At 36.5% G+C, this 22,886-nt stretch overlaps 1 protein-coding gene across 5 annotated transcripts in view; it reads right to left on the bottom strand.

Moving 5' to 3' along the window:
* Positions 1-3,248: 3,248 nt before the first annotated feature.
* CNOT6L (CCR4-NOT transcription complex subunit 6 like) overlaps positions 3,249-22,886 on the bottom strand; it is a 102,425-nt gene continuing 82,787 nt past the window's right edge. For all 5 annotated transcript variants that reach the window (XM_030915578.1, XM_030915575.1, XM_030915587.1 and 2 more), the window contains exons 9-12: positions 21,123-21,274; positions 18,568-18,795; positions 15,895-16,097; positions 3,249-10,435 (exon numbers count right to left, since the gene is read on the bottom strand). In XM_030915578.1, the coding sequence (XP_030771438.1) occupies positions 10,223-10,435; positions 15,895-16,097; positions 18,568-18,795; positions 21,123-21,274 (796 nt within the window). In that variant the 3' untranslated portion in view covers positions 3,249-10,222. The remainder of the gene's footprint in view (positions 10,436-15,894; positions 16,098-18,567; positions 18,796-21,122; positions 21,275-22,886) is intronic.

Raw genomic sequence — 22,886 nt, 5'->3', positions numbered from 1 at the left:
AAGGAAACTGGCACTTAAGCTGTTGGGGGCAATGGTAAGTCTAAGGACTGTAAGGTTAACCAGCTTTCAAAATGGACTTTAGACACCTTGAAAAAAAAGAAAATGATAGGCTCAAATTAGCTAACTGTAACTCAAGGCATACTGTGAAAGTCAGAATGCATCCACGACAGTGTTTATAGACTATTATTTCAGCAGCCATGGGGCAAACAGTGCCAAAGATCAGGCTCAGGATTTGCACAGTAGCAGAGCCACAAAGAATACATGCATCATCTTTGAGGTTGTGCATTCAAAGTGAGCCCTAAACCCTGGGCTGGGGATATTTGGGTAGAAAAGCTAGAGAAGACTGAATCCCCAGATATTCTTAGCCCTCAGACCCCCCTTCCTTGCTAGAGGAAAGAAACCTCCCTTTGCCTGCATAACTTACAAAGTTCTCACATGTAACAGGTGTCTCACAAGATGATGCTCAACCTCCATTAGATCCATTCCTGCCTCCTCTGCTTGATTGTGACCAGTAACTATCATCACATTACAGTCTGAGCAAGGAAAATAGTATCTACACCAGAAGAATATAGTGTACACACCCAAAGAATTCTAAGGTCTGGGCTAACATGACTAGGAACTGAAGAAACATGTAAAAGTAGACATTCAAAGTGCAAACCAGGGCACCAGAATAAGATTGCATTTTATTGACATGGTGGCACTCTTCAGTGGATCAAGCAAGGAGTCCTGGAGGCAGTCCTAATATACTGCTGGCATGCCTCCTTGGAACTCAGTGTTGCAGGTTGTTTTCCCTGGGAAGAGACTCAGATGGAGATTAGCATGCAGGAAACTTATCAGTGAGTGCTCTCAGAATCAAACCCTGTAAAGCGGAAGGAAAGGAATTACGATTTGACTGAGAAGAGTTCAGGGGGACAATGCAGAAAGGAGCCCTGGGAACTTTGAAGATGGGAAGGCCCTTCAAGAGTTGCTGAGGTGGGCTAAGACCCAGACTTTATATCCACCCACACCCAGGCATGGGAAATATATTGCCTGCCCCCAGAAAGGGGTCATTTTGGGCTCACAGTGCTGGCATACACAGACTCATCATATTGACGAGAAGGTGGGGTTGCTCCCACAATGGAAGGCAGAAAGAACCATGTCTGAAATCCAAGAGTCACTAGGCATCTCTTGGTTCCTTTATGTCTATGAAAGCAACCGTCACCCAGCAAGTGTAACTGTGTCTTGTTGGGATGAAGGTCTGGGCACACCACCCCAGAGAAGCAACCTAGATCCACTGACAGGCAGCTGCAAAGCTGTGTAAAATCTGAGAAGTGTAATAGAAGAGGGAAGATAAATATTAATCACAACCTCAGAACCAGCTGCACCAGGGGACTATATTCTTTGTCCCACTACTCCTCATCTATTTCTTTTTATTGAGATTACAGCCTGCCACAACGTAGGCTATGATGAAATGGACTTGACCCTGGGCCCAAACACATCTCAGTGGTACAAGCAGTTACACTGTAGTGGTCCTCTCTTATGCTTCACCTCATACCTCTCAGCTCACTTCCTTATTCTATTACCTTGGCAACCAGACGCACACTAGTGTAATTTGATGCACTTTGCTGAGCCACACCAATTATTTCTCGCTTTCTGCACCCACCCCCCTCATCCCATTTCTCCATTATCACTATATGGGACACCTGCAGGAACTTGCTAAGTGAATTTGATACATGCACAAACATGGATGGGAAAAGGAATTAACACCCACGGAGTAACCTTTGCCTCATCCCATTCCTCATGAAGATAATTTTCAGGTGTCTTCTATTCAGCTCCACAGAGGGTCCTTGGCATGTTTATGCCCCAGTTGCCCAAAGAAGTGATCAATCAGCTCTCTAACGCATCTTTAACTTGGCTTCCCAAACTCCTTCCCTATTTCATTCTTCCTTGTCTCCCATTCATTCTTGAGATCAACTACCCAAAAAAAACCCACCTCCATGCAAACCCTTGTCTTGGTTTCTGCTTTTGGGACAGCCACTTCATGAGATTTAGTTCATCTCCCCTTTACCATTGAGTCTACATTTTGCCCAAGGTCACATGGTTAAATGCAAGGACACTTGGTGAATGTCTTCAATGCCTCATCACAAAGGTATCTTAACAAGGCACTTATCTTGAAATCTGGACAACTTCAAGATTCACTTCATCTAAGAGTGATTCCACTTTTGGAGGACTTCCTAAAGGCTAGTGAACACAAAGGCTTCCGTGAAGACAAGGGCCTCAGGGTCAGTGACAGCCTCACATTGGATCCTTGGTAAAAACAAGTCAACAGGCCCTAAGCTGTCAATGTTGACAATCTGTTCCAAAATAATCTACCATTATCTTTTCCAAGTACTTACTAAGCTGCACAGCAGTTTTCTGTTTCACTAAAAACAACGTTCTCCATTACACCTTATTTTAAAGTCATTTTTCAGCTGAATAGCTGTAAACATAGTTTGCAGAATTCCTATTTCACTATGTGCCTTCTCTTTTTTTCCAAGATTCTACAATTTAAGATATCTTTACTTTGACTGAAACACTGGAATATCTTCTGTGTCATAACGAGTATTTGGAATATGAATTCTCAGAGGATAGGCATTATAAAGATGTCTTTCATCTTAATATACCCACAGCACCTTGTTAATAGAAGACACCTGAATATTTGTTGAATGAATTTATTTGAGATCTTAGCAGGTCCAGTTGTTGAGTTTCTTCAATATTGATAACTCAGCAATATCTGTCTGGTGGTTGTCAGTCAGGATGGACTAAATTAAGCCCTAATAACACAACTTTATTGTATTAACACACTGAGATTTAGCAGTTTTGTCTTACATTACATGTCCAAAGGACAGCAGGGGAGTTCTGTTCATCAAAGTCACTTAAGGATCTGGAATGAGAGATTTCATCTCAACATATGCTTCTATGATCACACAGGCAAGAAAAGGAAATACGGCAAATTAAAGACTGGCCCTTAAAGTTCCACTCAGAAGTGACATACATCCCTTTGCTCTGGTTTCTTCAGGCAAAGCAAGTCATATAACTAGCTTCAGATTTTATTTTAAACAATGTACTTAGTAGTTTTCACTAGAAAAAAAAAATGTAGCATGAATTTGTAATTACGTATTTTGCCCTGAATTATCTCGGCTCTCTACTTCACTTTAGAAGAGACGTATCAACCTAAAAGCAGAGGTTTATACTGCACAAATAAAGAGTCAAAAACCAAGACAAAGGTATGCAGTTGCAAAATGGCCATTTATTGCCTACAGGGGAAGGAAAGGGAGGGAGAGAAGGGAAGTACACAGGTGCAAGGAAACAAGCATATATTTAGCCCTATACATCATGTGTGAGCAGTAACCAATCTCCAAAATGGAAAAAAAATATTTTGTTATCTGACATAGTAGTTAAGGTTCTTAAGCACCTCCCTTCTGAGCTGCCACAAGATTTAAAAGGCAGGACTGCTTTAAGTCAATGTTCACATTAATGAAAAAATACTACCAACCGTGTCCTTTTGCACGCACACTTTGTACAGTGTCTATTGTGAAAAACATCTCAGCTGAGCAGTTTTGGTCAAGATTCAGACCTCATCAACTGTTTAACTGTAATAAATAGAAAAATAAAGCAGCTGGTGATTTTGTCAAAGAGAATGTGTTCAGTAAGAGTAGAACCACTTTCTCCAGGGATGGCAGAGAGTGTTAAATGGTTAAAACACCTACAGAACCAGTCTATTAAACATTAAACACTAGCAAGCTACAATTACATGGCACTTCATTAAATATTCTAATATTTAAAAAATCTTAGATTTTTAAACTGATTACTGAAACATAATAACAAGTTGATTTAGTCCTTGGCTTTTTCTTAGAACAAAAGCAAAGTAAATATACAACCTAAAACAGCAGAATTTGTTTTGGAATAGTATCAGTGGAAACTACCAAGTATTCAGGGAAAAAGTTACTAAAACACCTTGCTTGGTTTTATAGTCATGTGCTTTGCTTTCCAACCATTAGAATTAGATAGTTACAAAAACACTTTATAGGCCACAGAATGACTCAAATGTATGCAAAATAATGAATTCTTTAACTTAATGCCTGGTAATGAAAATAAATGAACCTTTCCCTACTCAAACGATAAATTGAGTGGAAAAGTAGATTGTCCCATGGACAATTAGTTGGCACTTGTTATATAGTTGAAAAAAATCACAACAGAAGATATAAATTAATCCATGGTGAATTTGACCAACACACCCTGGCCCTTATAGAGAGAAAAAGTACATATACACTCTCTTTAAAAAAAAAAAAAAAAAGTCCTCCATACTTCCCCACTCCAGAGACAACAAAGCCAAAGATGAAACATTCAACCTTCTCAAAACATTCTAAGTATTTCTATTGAACTCTGTATCTCAGCTTCTCCAAGATGAAAAAGTTGTTTGCATTTGGACAACTGTACGAATGCCCATAGTGCACATCTCAGTGCTGCTGGTGTTTAAGAAGTATGTCACCCATAACCCTGAACAATTCCAGATCCAGTGTGCAGTAACACAGCCATCCAAATCCCTCCCCCCGAAAAGTTGGCAGAGCACCGCTCAGGAATTTCACAGGTAAGGGAATATATTTTTAGCAAGTTAAGCACAGAGAAAGGACAGTACAGTTTCTAAGTAAATACAAACCCAGATACTGCATCACTTACTGCCTCAAGATTGAAACAAGCAGCAGGATACTAAGTCTGGTAAGAAGCAAAGCCATTGTTTGACATCAATGCTGAACCAATTTTGTGACTTCAGATAACTACAAACTAAATAAAATGTGGTACATATAACAAGTGATAGCTTGAAAGAAAATACATCAGTAATTTGAAATTAATACGGAACTGAAATGAGCAAGAAAGGACCACTTCTGAGAGGGTTACCATGATTCTTATGCTTTAGAGTTAAAAGTGACAGACATACAACTGGAAAATTATCTAAATTTTGAGATTGTCCTAACAAAAATAACTAGTAATAGGCACCAAACTAGAGCCTCCGAAAGATTCTGAAAGCTGAGTGGACCACCATGCCAAAAGAGTCATATCACGTGGCATTTGTATATCATTTTCATAATGTGATTTGTTTCGGATGACATACTTCTAAATGTAGTTCAATGCTACCCAGTTTATACAATGTACCATAAAAATTAACATTTAATAAGCACAAATGTCCTTATTTCATATGCTTTGAAAGTGAAAGCTATTTTGCTTAAAAAATATTCCATTACTTCAATGTTCATGTCTGTTGAAAGAAGAACTCAACATGTTTATTTTCCTTTGGTTCCAAGAATAACCCAAGTCTAACCAAATGTATGCCACAAGAAATTGTCAACTGGGTTCATAAAGCTTGGTATTTTCCTGGTATCACCCTATTTCCTGGTGTAGGACCTGTGGTTTAATAGAGACATTTACATTAAAAAAGGTATTTGGTTAAAACAAGAAATATGCATGCTCTTCCTTACCACCTTCCTGGAAAGAATTGCTTAGTTTCTTTCTGTGAATCTTGTTCAAGACATCCTGTAGTATAAATATAAGGGCTGCTTCTTTTTTACCCTCAAGCTTTAAGGTGACACTTATAAAATAAAGGTGAGCATATCACTCTATAAAATGAAAGATGCTCTTGGCATCCTGTTCTTAAACAGATTAGAACTTTGGTAAATAAGACAGGTTAAAGATGTACTAAAATGTTTGAATTTAATTTTGGTGATTACGATGCTATTACAAAATTAGAATTGCCCAAAGCAACCATAGTATAAAAGTTCTCATCTGTCTACAAATTCAAAACTTTAGTTCAAGTTTCTGGCTTCCCTAGTTAATTTGTCTACTTACAATTCACACAGTTCTCCAAACATGATATGACTCAAAGGGAAAGGCGTAAATGAATCTGCTACACATTAGAAAAGTGACCTTTTTTAAAGGGTAGGGCAGGTGGCAAAAAGAATATCTTACCAATGTGACAATTCACATTTCTGTCAAAATGTAAGTATGTATGAGCGCTATTTTGAAAATGTGCCGTAAAGTCTTTGCTTGCTATAAAAACCATTATTTTCCAAAAACTGGTCAGCATATTTTGCAAAGCTATTAAAATACCTCAGAAACAGAATTTAAAAGGTTAGAATCAAATAAGCATTGGGACACAGTTTTATCATTAGAAAATCTAGCCATGTATTATGAATGACATAATGATATGGTTATATGCCTCTGGTTCTTCAAAGAACATATTTAGCCTATTCTTCCCTGTGCTTTCTATACTCTGCTGTTTCATACTAAAAGTATAGATGGCATTAGTGATTTTTAGAAACGCTTGGAAATGCAAATACAAACTTAAATTTTCACCCATTTAACAATATAAACTTAGAATTTTAAAATGGAACACTATATTTGCCCATGTTCCAGTTTTAATGTGCCACATCCTCAATTCTAATATAATCTACCATAGAATCAAGTGATATGAGCCTTAGATATCTTTCAACTTTCTCCCTTGCTTCTCTGTGATTTAATATATAACTTTAAGACACCAAAAAATACGGGCAAATAAGAAACGGAGCTTTTATATTTTTGCCAACTACACTAAAACACAGTGGCTTCTTTAATACATTCACACAGGATGCTAACTAGTAAAATTAAATATCTGCCTATGAATATCAGAAAAGTAATCTGAAAAGAAAGAGCTTGGAACAAGGCAAATGGGAGGGGAGGAAAAGCTGGTCTCAGAACCCATTGTGCCATACCTGACTTCAACATGTGATATTCAAACGAATGTTCACACGCCTTACATCAAAGAAATGAAACAAAAATATTCAGCTATGTTATTATACAAAATTTTTTTTTTACATAAAACATCATAAATCTGCAACAGATTTACTATATCTGAATTCTAAAAAGTTGCCTATAGAATGGTGCTGGGATTCTGTTCTCTGCTTGCTTTTAGGCAGTGCTGTTGCTTAAAAGTTGACACCAGGCACAATATTTTAAAACAAAATCAACAAGCAAGGAGCAGTAGGTGGATCTGAGCCTTTCCCAGATGTCAGGCCTGAGGATGCTGCAATATTCCCCATCAAAATGTGTAAAGCTATGAGGCGGATACTGATGCCTGAGAGAGTGGGTGACTTGACATGCACTTGTATGACTGTAATAATGGCAAACAGTACAGTTTTCTCTTCCTCAAACAATACTGTTTTAGTAAATTTAAAGAACATTCCAGTTCTCAGACAAATATTGAAATATTTAAGTTTTAGAAAAACATGTATCACATTCTGAAAATGCCCAGATTTTATCTTCTGATTAAAATATGCAGCAGCCCAATGGCATAAAGCTTAACTCATTCTGATAACTAGAAAGTATATGAGAATATATATTTTACTTTCATTGAATATATATATGTCATTCACCTCTTCCTTTTGGCTTCTCACTGCCAAAGTTCCAAATGGCATGCGTTTTAACAAGACAATGCTGAGGAAAGCAGCATTTCTGATCATCTGAATTGGCAGCTCAAAACAGATACCACTCCTTTTACAAAGGGAACAGAGGGTGAAGGGTATGTGAAATTTGGGCAGTGGGCTAAAGGGAAACCGTGCACATGAAATTTGGGTTACCATGCCCCAAGTGTGTACCACCCAAAACATAACACAATTACCTACTTCAACAGAGCTACTACCAACATTTACTAAAACCACATTAAAAATACACAGGATAATGAATGGTTTGAAAGAGCGCATTTGAAGCAGAGAGAACCCAATTACACACCTTCCTGCAACAGAGTGCCTCGATCATACACAAAATAAACTTAAGCTGTTTACAACGTTTCCCATTTTTTTATTTTTTCCCTCTACATTTAACTATTAAAAAAGTTTTTTATTAATAAACGGGCTCCTCTGTGGTTCATATACAATCATAAGTGAACTTTAAATTCCATTTTATACAAACATCTCAAAAAATATTGGGAGTGAAGTATGGTAGGAAATATTGCTCACATTGCTAATTAACATGCGTATATGAAAGGAGGAAAATGTTTTGTTAGTGCATATACCTCCAGAGCAGAAAACCCACCCAAAACAAAAGATCTAAAATAAAACATACAGTAGCTGATTACAAAAAAAGGTAATGTCCACAAAATTAAGTTTTTCATGCTATTCTACTTTCCAGTACTATGCTTCAGGTAATCAATTTGCATGGCTAGATGTTGGATACTTGAGGTATATAAGAAGGGAAACCTGCATGTTGAGGAAAATCTGTCATCTTAAGGGTTGTTTCTTCTTGTTTATTCTGGTACTTTAACATTTTTAAAAGAATATTTTATTTACATCAAAATTCACTGAACTACAATGACATTCCAATTATAACAGATGACAAACAACGCCTCTATCACTAGGCACTTTTAAAAGGGAGTTTAGGCTTTACAGAACCCTTCTGATGCAATCCCATGTATGATATGACATCATCCCACCACCCTCGTCCCACTAAAATTACCCTTCTGGGGAAATATTCTCTTATATAGCCTGATTAATTTACTATGGAAGAAATTAGCATAAAATGACCAAAGTAAATGTATCCTTTAAGACCAATAAAACAGTCTAAGATGTCAGGTTTGAAAGAGGAGACAAATTGTGTATATTTAAAACTAATAATTTAAATTTGACCTGTACTTTATATATTAGTGAGACACAAATATAGGCTATTGTCTTTTAAAATTTCATTCGCATAATGGAAAATTTCTTGTTTAATAAAAATATCACATTTTGAGACTAGAAACAGTAAAGTGCATGAAAAGTTTAAAATACAAATTTCAGAAAACTCTTATAGCAGCAAAAAAGCAGAATAAAGAAAAACTTAAAAACACAGACACAACCTTTTCCTGTTACTGTGCCATAATTAACATCAAGTAGCCAACCAATTATTCCCCAGAAAACAGTATCCTGTTCACTGCCTCTTGAGTCACAGATTTTCAACTGGCCCCTCCCTAGGCAAAAATAAGATTCCAACATACCTAAAGGCATCAACAATTGGGAATAAACCAGTAGCTTCTTAATTCAACCCTGACAGACAAAGGAAACAAAGATTAAAAGCATATGATGGCCATTTGGCAGCTAGAGTCAGGACAATGGCCCAAGGTTTTCAACTACTGCCCCAAATGTGTTCCCTCTCTCCCAAATCCTTTGCACTGTCATCTCAAAAAACCCAACAGCCCCATAATCTATGTTGGAAACACATAAAGTATTTGTATGATTTTCCCTATCTGAAACTTTGATCAAGGTCCTTTTATTCAGATTTTAACGTTTGACTATAATGGCAAAAATTATATAGGTCATATAACATCTGTTTTCCTGGTACAACCGAACAGAAAGAAGGTTGAATTGGAATAAGGAAAAATTCATTCTGTGGGCATCCTAAATGTACCGCATTCTATTTTCAAGGTATGTGGCAATATAGATTACTTACTCTTTCTCTATAAATAAACTTGAGAGATAGGCTTAGAATTAATACTTCCAACAAGGTTATATAGAGAGGACAAAAAAAACAAATTGATTCCTTAAAAAAACCCCAAACCAGCATTTGGCCAACAAATTGTCCTGTGGTGTTACATGCTTGATTATGAAAGCATACTGTGCAACCATCTTTAATTTTTCAAATTCTCTTACAACGTGTAGAGGCTATCTCATAGTTTATGTACAGAACGAGCAAATTTAAGTACTCTGTTAATGTGCAAATGACTTGGGAATCCAAAAATTAGTTATAAAGGAAAAATTCAAGGTTTTCCCTGGAAGGCATATCATCCTTCAGTTTAAAATACTGTATTTATAGTTTTTAAAAATTGCCTTTTATAAAATGGTTGGCTCACTGAAACCACTCAAAAGAAAGTATTTGTTTTGGAAAAACAAATACACTGTTGTTGGGCCTCAAATTGGTAATTTCTCAATTTTGAATGCTGGCTCTTAATACAATATAAAGAAGGTCCAATTTAAAAACATGTTAAATTAAAATTTTGGAAAGAGAGTAATACTTTGGTTCCAGCCCTACTGCCAAATGATACCAATATGCACAAAAATTTACAAAGTCTTACAGCAAACACATAATGAAAGAAACCTGAAGAAGCAGCTTAAGGATGGCCATACTTCACTCCTACATACTTTGATTTACAACTGTACAGGTCCGTAGCAACAGATCCCCGTCTTGGCGGGGCAGTACTCCACTACCTCCGATTAGGCAAGTGAACACCATTGACAAGAGGCAGGAGTGGAGGGTGGAGTTCAAGTTGTGTTAACAGTGAGAAGTGGTCTGAAGGGATGTGAGGGTGTGGACACCCAGTGATGTTGTTCTCAACCAGCCATTGAGGATCTAAAGGCCCCAGGACACCAAGCACGTTCATATGAGTCTTGGAATAGAAAATGTAGTCAATCACGCCCTGGAAAGAGATTGGGGATAGGAAGAAAAGAAAAATTCAAGATACATAAAGAACAATCCATAATTTATAAAAAAAAAAAAACTGAGTATCTTTTCTTTTGGTACCTGTTGTCCTGACAGTGGGTCAAATAAGGCTCAAATCTTCAATGGGTATTACATGAAATAAAGGTGGCTCAATAGGGTAACACAGCATGCTACTGGAATTATAAATCCTTCCATTTGTGTGTAAGTGATAATTTGAGAAGCTAAACACATTAAATTATGTCCAGTTATCTTTAGAATTGGCCTGCTTGGCTTAGTGAAATCTAACATATCAGTATAAATATAATGGAAACTGTGCTAATCCTATTGGCTATAAGTAGAAAATAAGAATATTTATATAAGCACATACATAGTTAATGGTATTATTTTCAATTATTTGCATATTGAGATATCCAAACACACCTGGCTGAAGCTGTAGTAAACCATATTTATGGATTTGCTAATCCTAGTTTAGCTTTCCCAGATTTGCTACATACATACAAAACACTACACAGTTAACTGTCCAATTCTTAATTTAAAACACTCATTTTCACAAATACTAGAATATGTGTAAATTCTGGATTTCCTTCCTGCTTAAGGATAACTCAGCAAAAATCATTCAGCAGGAAGTCATACATAGCAGTTTTATCTCTCAGAGCTAATGACTTGATTAGTCTGACCAGTAAGTCTCAAAACCAGGGGGCTTTTATTATCCCAGGTTGTGTATGCAAGAGAGCAAAATCAAATTTCTTCCTATCTAGTTCCTATTCATATCAAGAAAGCCTGAGTCCAAGTAGGGAGAAATATTTCTACACTGTAAAAACCTATTTACAAATACTATACATGAGTTCCAGCCAATACTTTAAAAGGCATTATAATGAAATGGGCTACTTAAAACACAAAAACTTTTAATGAAAACAGATTTTTATATTGTGAGATTTTGGACACAATCATTTCAGTTTGTTGATTTTCATTTGACCAATATCAAAACACCAAAACCGTTCCTCTTCTAAGAGAGAAGATTCAGGTGCAGTGTCTCATGCCTATAATCCAACCCTTTGGGAGGCGGGGGCAAGAGGATGGCTTAAGCCCAGGACTTCAAGACCAGCCTGGTTAAACATAATGAGACCCAGGTTTTTACGAAAAATTCAAACATTAGCCGGGTGCGGTGGCACGCACCTATAGTCTCAGCTACTTGGGAGGCTGAGGCAGGAGGCTCACTTGAGTCCAGGAGTTTGAGGCTACTTATAATTGTCCCACTGCTTTCCAACCTGGCTGACAAGACTCTGTCTCTTAAAAAAAATAATAGAAAAGCAGCCCTTATCCAACCCTACTTTATCACAAATTAAGGAACTTACATGAGTCCAGGGGACTCCAAGTTTAAATAGTCAAAAAATGATAGGATCATAAGGTATTATCCCTTCATTTTGGTTATTGCCTAGTTTTACAGTGATATTTTAGAAAACGAGTTAACAAGGATCAGGGTAATTTTATTTCTCCTTATGAGACAACTTTTTGCTTCAATTCTAAAATAAAACACATGAAATAATCTCAATTACTTATGTGGAATAAAACCTCCTATAAGGCCAGAACACAGTGGCTCATGCCTGATTCCTGTAATCCCAGCACTTTCAGAGGCCGAGGCGGGCAGCTCACTTGAGGCCAGGAGTTCATTACCAGCCTGGCCAACATGGTGAAACCCCATCTCTACTAAAAATACAAAAAAAAAAAAAAAAAAAATAGCTGGGTCTGGGGGCGTGCACCTGTAGTCCCAGCTCCTAGGGAGGTCAAGGCACAAGAACTGCTTGAACCTGGGAGGCAGAGGTTGCAGTTAACTGAGAATACGCCACTGCACTCCAGCCTGGGCAACAAACCCTCCTATATCTTACAACCTTATTAGAGTGCTATCATGCACATCAACTGCTAGAATTCTTTGAAAAGGTAGGCCCCAAGAAAAAAATGTTACACACTCCAGGAAGTAAGATGTTTTTAATTGAACACATGACTTGTAACCATTCTCTTGGTTTGAAATATCCAGAGTAAAAACTCTTATCAAAACCCTTAGCCAGGTTATGTCTGTGAATTCACCCAAAGTATTTGTATATATACATCTATGAGGAGGAACCCTAACTTTGATCATAGGCACAAAGGAGGTTACAGACTAATGATTTTTAACCCTTTTGAGTCAGTTTCTTTTTTAAAAGATATAATACTAACAATATGGGAAAATGCACTCTTTATATTAGTAGGGACTATTATTGTATAAGTCTATAGAACTGTATTTGAAAAAAAAGTCAAAACACAACGAAAATTATTAATAGTCTGAGTTACCGTTATGCTAAGCTTTGTTTTTTAAAAGAATGCCAGAAAATTACAATACCAATTTCATAATGTAACAGAAAAGTTTACTATTTGCTATAAAATAAAAGCTGCCCTTCCTTTTATTAAATGATTCAGGCACACCCTCAGATTAGAGGATAAGCGTGGGGTGAGGATCAGCAGCAGGTTTGAATTAAGCTGTTTATTAAACTTACCTGGTCTGAAAGTAATGTTGAAAAAGGAGTAATTCTTCTAATTGTTTTACTCTTCAGTTCATTCCAAATCAGTTTGCAATTAAATGAATCTGAGCTCTAAATACCTCTTTTCTACATTTCTATCTTGTTCAAGGACCAAGAAAGTAAACAAATACTAAGCCAAGAAACAAAATTTAACACCTCTCTGATACAATGGCTCCTCACTAATACAAATGGATCTGTATTTGACGCTGATCACATGGCATTTTATATTTGATGTTACCTATCTTCTTTTACTGATAGATTTCAATATTGGGATAGCATTATAAAATATATATATATAACTGAAAAGTTCACTTTCTGTTACTTGGACTAAGAGCTCAATTCTCTCTACTCACGTGTGCTCTTAGTTTAGTCTCTAGCCGTCTTTACTTCAAATACTATTCTATCCTCTCATCCCATCTATCTATCCAGCCAGCCTATTTATCTTCCCATATATTACTCTCTCCCACAAACTTGTACCTTTATCCTTCTCTCTGATTCTATCTTATACATCCAGACATCAAACCCTCTCTGAGCCAGACATTTCTAGTTCTTTAGCTGTGCTTATTTGAACAACGTAAACGGTTCAATAGGATTTTTGATGCAATTATTAACACAAGATCTTTTGAAGGACCGTCAATAAATAATTTAAACCAATTCAGATGACTGAGGAAGATAGATTAATGTCCTAAATTGTGTTTCTCTGATTTTTTATTTACGGACAAGGAAGAAATAAGTTTTTAAAAAGTCTAGGCTGGGCACAGTGGCTCACACCTGTAATCCCAGTATTTTGGGAAGCTGAGGTGGACAGATTGCTTGAGCCCAGGAGTTCAAGACCAGCCTGGGCAACATGGTGAAACCCTGTCTCTACCAAAAACAAAAAACCCTCAAAAATACAAAACTTAGCCAGGCATGGTGGCACACACCTGTAGTCCCAGCTACTCAAGAGGCTGAGGTGGGAGGATTGCCTAAGCACAGGAGGGTGAAGCTGCAGTGAATCATGATTGTGCCACTCTAGGTGACAGAGCGAGATACTGTCTAAAAAAAAAAAAAAAAAAAAAAAGTCTAGACTGGGTGCGGTGGCTCACACCTGTAATCCCAGCACTTTGGGAGGCTGAGGTAGGCAGATGGCTTGAACCCAAGAGTTTGAGACCAGCATGGGCAACATGGCAAAACCTTGTCTCTACTAAAAATACAAAAAATTAGCCAGGTGTGGTGGTGTGTGCCTGTAATCCCAGCTACCTGGGAGGCAGAGGTAGGAGGATGTCTTGAGCACAGAAGTTTGAGGCTGCAGTGAGCAAAGATCCTGCCACTGCACTCCAGCCTGGGTGACAAACTGAGACCCTATCTCAAAAAAAAAAAAAAAAAAAAAAAAGTCTATGTGAAAAAGAAAAAAATTTTTTTCTTTTTACCTACACACATACCTAAACAATAATGATAGTTGCAGAATTACTAAACACTTATTTTCAGGAACTTTATCACAGGTCTGGGTTACGCTGGTAGATATATATCACTATAGTTACAAGGACAGGATTTAAGCTGTGGTAAACTGTGTACCATTAAAAGGTGTTCCTTTAAGCTTACATAAAAGCAATGAAGCAATGATGTGCTACAGTCAGCTAGTACTAGCTTTCTTAGCACCTCTTCCCAACTCTATGTTCAATGGTATCGTGTTAGGAGACTGGATTCTGCTACAGTAAAAGTACTTAAACCACAGAAATCAGCAACCACCACAAATCAGAGCTTTTTCCCAAAAAGCTCATTATTAAATATTTACCAGCACATCACTACATACGAGTGGCTGGAACAAAACGAACTATCGCTGGATTGAATTATTTTTTCTAATAGCAAAAATACTAAATTAGATTCAATTTCTAAGCACTTTTTTTTCCACTTCATGATTATGAAAGCTGATTAGTAACAACACATGAATTTCTTTTCTTCCTCCTCCTATTTGTTTCTTGGAAAGGAGCTAACCCACACAAAAACAGAAAAAGGTTATTGGAGATGTAAGGGAGGCCATTTGTAAATTTCCTTTGGCATTTTATTAAATTCCCTTTAGGCTTCTTATACCAAACTGCTTTCTAACACTTAGATTTTTCCAGATAGTATAAGATTCTACTATAGATGCCTGAAATGCCAGAAAGTCAAAGAGAGGTACAATAGCAGAGTTACAGGTACATAGAGTGATCAGAAAACTAGCACTGGAAAAGAGATTACATAAAGCCACCACAATCTGTCTTTCTAAAGAAGAGCTGGTCCTGTACAATTGGCCTTTCCATTTTTTTTTTTTGTATTTGTCAAAAAATGTCTTTTTCTTTTAGAGTGTTCCACTGCCTAGGAATATATTAGTACAAATACATGGATATAAAATAGAACCAAAGTACAACCTTCTCTAACCCCATCCCCAAAAGAAACCTGAAAAATTTAAAGATACTAAGACATCAATGGAAGGTAGAAAGAAAATCTTGAGAAAAGACTACATAAATTCATTCAAAGTGAGTTTTGCTATATTCAGTGCTTTTCTGTCGGGGGCAGGAGGGAGGTTACTGCTGAAAGTTAGGGATGGTTTGAGCAGGTGAGGGTTAACTATATTGATATATACAAAGTGCTTTGACAAGTGCCTAGTACCTACTGAGCATTTCAGAAGTTTTTATTATATTATTTAAAATCTAAACAAACGAGAAAGCAAAAAGAATTTAAGACAACAATAGCCACAAAACCCAATGAACCTACTTATATCTAGGTGCATACTTAGCCTAGAGATTTTAAGAATCTAAAAATTCCTGAAGATTATACAATTAATCATACAGAATTTACACCTTTCTTGTTACATGCTTGTATCTGAAATAATTTCTACATCTGCCCAAAGGCTGCCACTCACTTTGAAATCAAAGGTGTAATTGGTGTAAGGCATCAAGTTATTTTCATAGGCGCTCTTAAGTTGGAAGCCATGTGTGATTCTCCCTTCTGAGCTTCCATTCTTTCCATTGCAGCTGAAGTTCATAAGACACTCATTGTACCTTAGTTCCTTGAAGTCTTTATGGTTGTCAGCTACTCCTCCATTGCTTAAATATTCCACAACACCTGGTAGAATAAAGGAGAAAGAGACACTCCCATTTAGCATTTAGACCTTATACAAGGCTTCACAGCCAAGACTTGTTACCAGGTTAATCCACCAGGCTCAGAATGGTTTTCTTAGGTTCAGCCATATAAAACTACCTTTTGTCATTGTTTAAAAATAAAAAATCAAATGCCAGCCATTTCATACGATTCAATCAAATGAATCAAAGGATGTTTGCCTATTTCAGAACAAAATATATCAGGAACACTCAAAAGATATCCTTAGTTTTCTTGGTGGTTCTTCAGGCCAAAGATGATTTCCAGGACCTAGGATGGCATTCACCAGGAAGGCATTAACCCTAAATGTTTTCGGAAAATTATTCCAAACCACTATCTCTTTAGCATTTTCCCATTCTAAGCAACAACTTTGCAAATATATAAGTAGAGCATATTAATAAAAATTGTTTACAACAAAAACAGATTTTGCATCTTTAACATTTCAATGTCTAGTGTCAGCTAGACAATATCATTCTTTATTTTGAGCTACAGTGAGTTTTCTCAGTCTGACACTATAAAGAATATTATATGCCAGAAATATACCACTTGGCTAAAAATACAAGGCTGAAGAGAAGAATAGCATTCAGAAAAGTGCACTGCTTCCACTGAATTAGCAAACATGAAAACAGTATCAAAACCCTTATGATGATTAGTGCATTATTAGAGTCACCTTTCTATCTGTAATAAGGATTGATAGTAAGATATAATGAATGTGTGATAAGCACAATTATCAGTATTGTAAATAGCTCAGAAGGCACTATTATTTACCTAGTATTTGCTACATGCCAGGCACTGTTCTAAGTGCTTTATTCATGTAAATCTCACACAGAATTCTATGAAGTAGATAACATGATTCCTCCCTTGTTAAAAATGAAGAACTAGGCTGGGTGTGGTGGCTCACGCCTGTAAACTCCCAACACTTTCAGAGGCCGAGGTGGGTGCATCACCTGAGGTCAGGAGTTTGAGACCAGCCTGGCCAACATGGTTAAAGCCTGTCTCTACTAAAAATACAAAAATTAGCTGGGCGTGGTGGCATGCACCGGTAATCCCAGCTACTGGGAGGCTGAGGCAGGAGAATCGCTTGAACCCGGGAGGCAGAGGTTGCAGTGAGTCGAGACTGCACCATTGCATTCCAACCTAGGCAACAAGAGCGCAACTCTGTCTCAAAACAAAAAAATAAAAGGAAAAATGAGGAACTTAGTCACAGATTGCACAGTTCGTAAGGAGCAGAATCAGGATCCAACCATGACAGTCTGGCACCAAAGTCATTTCACTGCGCTGTGTTGCCAAATGCCAGTTAACTGGCTTTAACAAATCAAATACAATGGGAGAAAAACTTGCACTTGAGAGTAATTCAACTTAAGAAAGGAGCATGTGGTTAAAGTGCCAATCAGGCTGGGGTTAAAGACAGATATTTATTAACAATGATTTCAGCATTATTGGCTAAGAAGAAAAAGATGTTCAAGTTCAGTGACTTTTTTAATATTCCAAGTGGAGGCATTTAGGTTATCTTATAGTAACCTTATTGTTACTTACTTTAAATAACTTAAAATAGCCTAGTAGTGATAATATACAAAATTTAACATATGCTTTGGTATTAGCAAAACAGTAATAGTTTAATGTTTTCTATTTGATACCTAAAATGCAGAAATTATTTTTATAAAAAGTAAAATGATATAAGTTCAGACATAAAGTAGTTTAGAGGAGCTCAAGAAGTAATATGAAGCCCTACGATAATTTTAATCATTCTTCTGTACCTACTAACAGTATCTAAATATCACTTAATGAATTCACTTAAAAGTTGCTAATATTATTAAACTAGATAGCTACCTGTAATGAGTATTTTCTGGCTGCCCCTTCAGATCACCCTTCTGCAGTACACTCTGTGCCTCAGGAAGCTGATCTTTATTGCATCAACTGCAAATCCCTCCCCCCTCTAACTTCTGGTTGGATTTGATCAATGGGCAGCCTGGCAGGAGATCAGAGGACAGAAGCAGAGTGAGGTAAGAATATATATTCCCCTGGCACCCTTCTTGTTGGTCTGCCAGGGATTGACTGCTTCATGCAATTCAAAGCCATCACTCCTATTATGTGTCCCTTTCCTACAACTGTATTTTTTCCAAGTTCTGATGACAGACAGCTCCCACTACTTTCCCTTTTAGGTAGAGGAGTGGTAAAGAGATCTATTACTAAATCCCCTGGTGGCAGAGTACTGCATCATTTATTGCTTTGTTTCCCTTAAACCAGCCAACACCTTCGGAAATAGCTTCTTTATTAAACTCTCTTCTATTACTCTGTGTCCCATCCATGGGATTCTTCTGACACATTCCCTAATTTAGAAGAGAAATTATTTACTCAAAATTTAGGAGCCAGCTGGCCTCTGAACCCAAGAGTAAAAGTGAAATTGAAAGCAGTGAGGAAATGATGTTATAAATACCTGAATCTGGCAATGAGTTAAGATCTGCACATAGCACCAGCGGGATGGAATTAGGATCTGCAGTTGGGCTGCCAGGCCTACTAGAGGCTTTCTCCAGAATGTTTTTAACCTCTGAGACAAACATCATGGTCTGGATAAGCTTCACATCAGAATACTCTGGGTCCCAATGCATGTGGGCATTTGCCACTATAAGCAGCTGTTTGTCTGCAGCATGAATAGGCTTCATACCTAAATTTAAACATAACAAAAAGAAGACACAGTTATGCTTTATGTTTGAAGAAATGTGGCATCCTCAGGTTTTCTCAGTATGATCCATAGCTACTTCTTTACTCTTTTCCATGAATTTATAACTTCCCTTTTATCTGATAAAGTAATTCTTAGAAGTTAAAGGGCTGAGATTCTGGTAATCCTACTATGGGAGTTACTCTCCTAGATCAAGTTGGCAAACTGTAGTCCATGGGCTAAATCTGGCCCACAAATTTGGTACAGCCCTTTAAATATCTGTCATTTAAAAAGCACAATAATGTAGTAAGGCAGGTTTTCAGTTGAGTTACCTAAACCTCAATCTAAATTCTTACTACTATCTAGTACTCATTCACCTTGCATTTCCCAAGCACAACACAGCACAACTGTGATAGGTCAGTAGTAAAAGGCAGTAAATTATATTAATCTATATAAGATAAAATAAGCAAGTGAGTTGCTACCTGAACAAATTCACACCATACACCCAAATAGCATTATTTTAAAAACCAGAATTATAGAGTAGTGTGCTATAAAAGTCTGGACACCTGGGTTTTAGACTTGGCTTTCTTACTAATTGTTTTATGTAGTCTTGGGTCAGTAATTTAACCAGATTCTTTCGGGAAATGAAATATTCAACTAGAGTATCTCTAAAGTTTTTTTTTTTATTCCTATAATTTTATGTTTTTTAATTCTGTTAAAATAAACATTAACATAGTACTTTCCAAAATGGTGGATGGAATACATTAAGATTTTTGAAAATTAAACATAGTTAACATTTACTGACAGATGTCCATAAAATATTCAAGATATAAAACTATTAATATACATACTCACATTCTGTATGTTAGTACCTCTATAGAGAAATCAACAAGAGCTATTCTAGAGTACGAATGACGGGAGGGATCTCTCACTTTTTACTTTACATACCTTTAAACCATTGGACTATCCGTAAACATACAAATTTAAATTTTTCTTTTATAATTTCTATAAAAGTATCTCAAATTTTTCTATTGGAATATAAGCTTTGGGGAAAAAGACCTAATTTTCTAAGTCTACTAGTTTGGTAAAGTTTCTTTCCAGTCTTACCAAGCTATAATTATCTTCAGTGTTGATAAAACAAGGAACTGAAGTATCTGTTATATCTGACATAGTCACATTTAAAGCAATTTGATCATAAGATAAATACCTGTAGCCAAATCTTCTAAGCTATCTTCTTTTCCTAGAAGTTTTATAGTGTCACTTTTAGCTATAGATTAAGTATTCACAGTATTAAAAATTTTCCCCTTCAAGGGAACCATAAGCACTATATTACTAAATTCCCCTTCTAGGAGTACAATAGATATGTATTTCAGAACTTGAAAGTGTCTACTATTTAGAATTACTCTTCTGTAAATTAAAAGGGGAGTAAAACTACAAAAGAAATTCTCCACAATATCAGAAAAAAAAAAGTACCAAACTTTGGGAAGAATAAGATTGTAAAGGACATAAAAGTAGATAAAAAAGGAGGGGCTAAGAAAAGTAAAAAGTTCAAAATTTCACGATCAAAGATTATCTTTGATAATGAATAAACTGAAGTATGGTGAGAAAAGAAGGTCTGACATATATGCATGGTCTGAATAATTCAAATCAATACTCAAGGCAGAAATAATCTTTTCCTCTACAAAAAGTACAAGGGAAAAAAAGCCCTGACGTGGTCTCACTCCTTTCTTGCTTAAAATGTACTAATAAACAATGAAATGCTCAAAGGCAGGCAGTAGGAAGGATAAAAAAGGTCTGTTGTGTGTGAAGTACATAATGAGTTTCTGACTCTGAAGGAAGCTATAAATAATCTAAAATGCTAAAGAAAGTACCATGTAGATAAAAGATCCTGCTCTTACCCTGACAATGACTGAGATATAGCAAAGAAACTAGAGAAAATGTGCCAAGTCCTTAACCTGAAAGACAAAAGAATCACACTCAAGAAGCTAAAAATATGAATCAAAAAGAGGACTAAGTCATCATAATTTATAAATTCAGCCTAATCAAAATATTCCCTATTTCAAAGAACTGCTTGGGATTAATGGCATATTTAAAAAGATTTTATTACATATATTATCTGGTAAGTAAAAAAGACTGTGCTAGACAGCACAGAATATCCCAACAAATATAAGATGCTTTACACAATGGTGCTATTTTCCTGCCCATCTCCCTTAACTTTCCTCAAAAGAAAATAACTTTGCAATAAATAACAGCAAAATTCTCTTCACTTGTTTTGAGATGAAAAACTTGGGATGGTGTTTATTTTTAGTAAGAATATTTTACACTGCACTCACCTGCTCCAAATAGTTCTTTGTGGACCTCTAATACCACAGCAACACCAATATTATCTTTTGTCATCACTCTGTTCAGCATAGCTTCGGATCCATCTGAATTAGCCATCGCCACTTGGTTAAATTCCACTGTATGCTTCTGCACCAATGTAAATCTAAAAGGTATATTATTATAATAACTTTAGGTACTTAGACTATCATGCTGAAAGACATTAAATGAAAGAAACATGACATTATGCATTGTCTCCCTTGTCATTTTCTAGCTGCAAGTGGCCATGTGATACAGTTCTGGCCACTAAGACACAAGAAGTCTGACTATTGTGAAAAGTTTCTCAGAGGCCCCACCTAACAAAGATGGCATATATTTCCCTTCATGCTTTTATATCTTGCCCCTTACAGCTAGTGCTCGGAGAAATAATAACCATCTTGTGACCATGAAATAAGAAGCAGGAAGGCAAAAGCCAACCTTCTAAAAATGGGGAAGCAGCTGAACCAGTTCTGGACTGCCTATTTCTGGAGTTCTTGTGTTAGAAAACCACCCTTCCCTCATTTAAGCCACTGCTAGAATCTTCTGGTATTTAAAAGTGCACACAATCTCAACTAAGTTAATTATGAAAAAATAAAAAGAATACAATCCACCTACCCTGTTTGTAGTTTTATTTCTACCACATCAAGGTATCTGTCAACAAAATGCAGGGGCACACCTTTATCTCAGCTAAGGAGTAACTGATTTTTCCATCTGGCTTTTACTAGAAAACTGCAATGGGGTATAAGTATTCTGAGAAACAGATTCTGCAAGATGAAGAAATGACTCTCTCTGTGATTACAGCTTCTGCACTAATAATATCTTCTTTCCTTCATTAATGCCAAATTATGAAGTATTACAGAGTTGTAGGATTTAATATAATTAGTTTAGTGCTGCCATTTAATCGCAGTGGGATCTTGGTCAAGTCCTTCAACCGTTTTCAGCCTAATTGTATTAATTTGTGAAATATTTATGAGTAATCAAACCCTACTAAATACATTACTTGCACTAGGTGTTCAGTGGTGAGAAGACATACTTAGTCTCATAACAGATCTCCTCCCCACTTTCAAGCTTTGAAAACAGAAACTAGTTTCTGTTTCTTCAAAAATATCGACTTACTATGCTACAGGATGCTATACTAAATGAAGTAATATTCCCTTCCCTGCTCCAATTCTGAATGTGTCAGATGGGCGGACAAGTGTAAAGGGTCAGTTTATGTGCCTATTTCTAACCCACAGTGCTTAAAGTGACTATAGTTTCTACCCTCTAAAGAGGTTATCTATAAGCTTAAATATGAAAGATGAAAGTTACTAAGGTGAAGAATAGGGTTAAGAGCATCCCAGGTAGAAGATGTGAAAGGTCCTGAGACAGCAAAAAGCTTTGCAAGTTCATGTGTTAGAAAAGAATGGAAGGGTATGAAATGATGCTGAAGAGGAGAGATAAAAGTTCTAAGCCAGGACATGATATCATTTGATTTACATTTTTTTAAGATTACTTTAGCTGCTCAATTAAAGAACTATTAACTAGGAGGCAGATTAGAAAGTTTGTGAGGTTATCTGAAAGAGAAATGATGGTGGCTTGAACAAAGGCAAGAGAAATCAAGAGGAGTGAGCTGATTCAAAATGTGTCCTATAGACAGGATTGACCATTGTCCATATCAGATTTCTTCAAACAATTTTAAGCTGTGGAATACCTTTTACAGTTTCTGGTGAGATTCCCACAGATAAAACAGATAAAAGCAG

Source organism: Rhinopithecus roxellana, chromosome 2 (assembly GCF_007565055.1).
Source record: "Rhinopithecus roxellana isolate Shanxi Qingling chromosome 2, ASM756505v1, whole genome shotgun sequence".
Lineage (NCBI taxonomy): Eukaryota > Metazoa > Chordata > Mammalia > Primates > Cercopithecidae > Rhinopithecus > Rhinopithecus roxellana.
The sequence above is the reverse complement of the archived record's forward strand: the minus strand, read 5'-3'. Positions and strand labels throughout refer to the sequence as shown.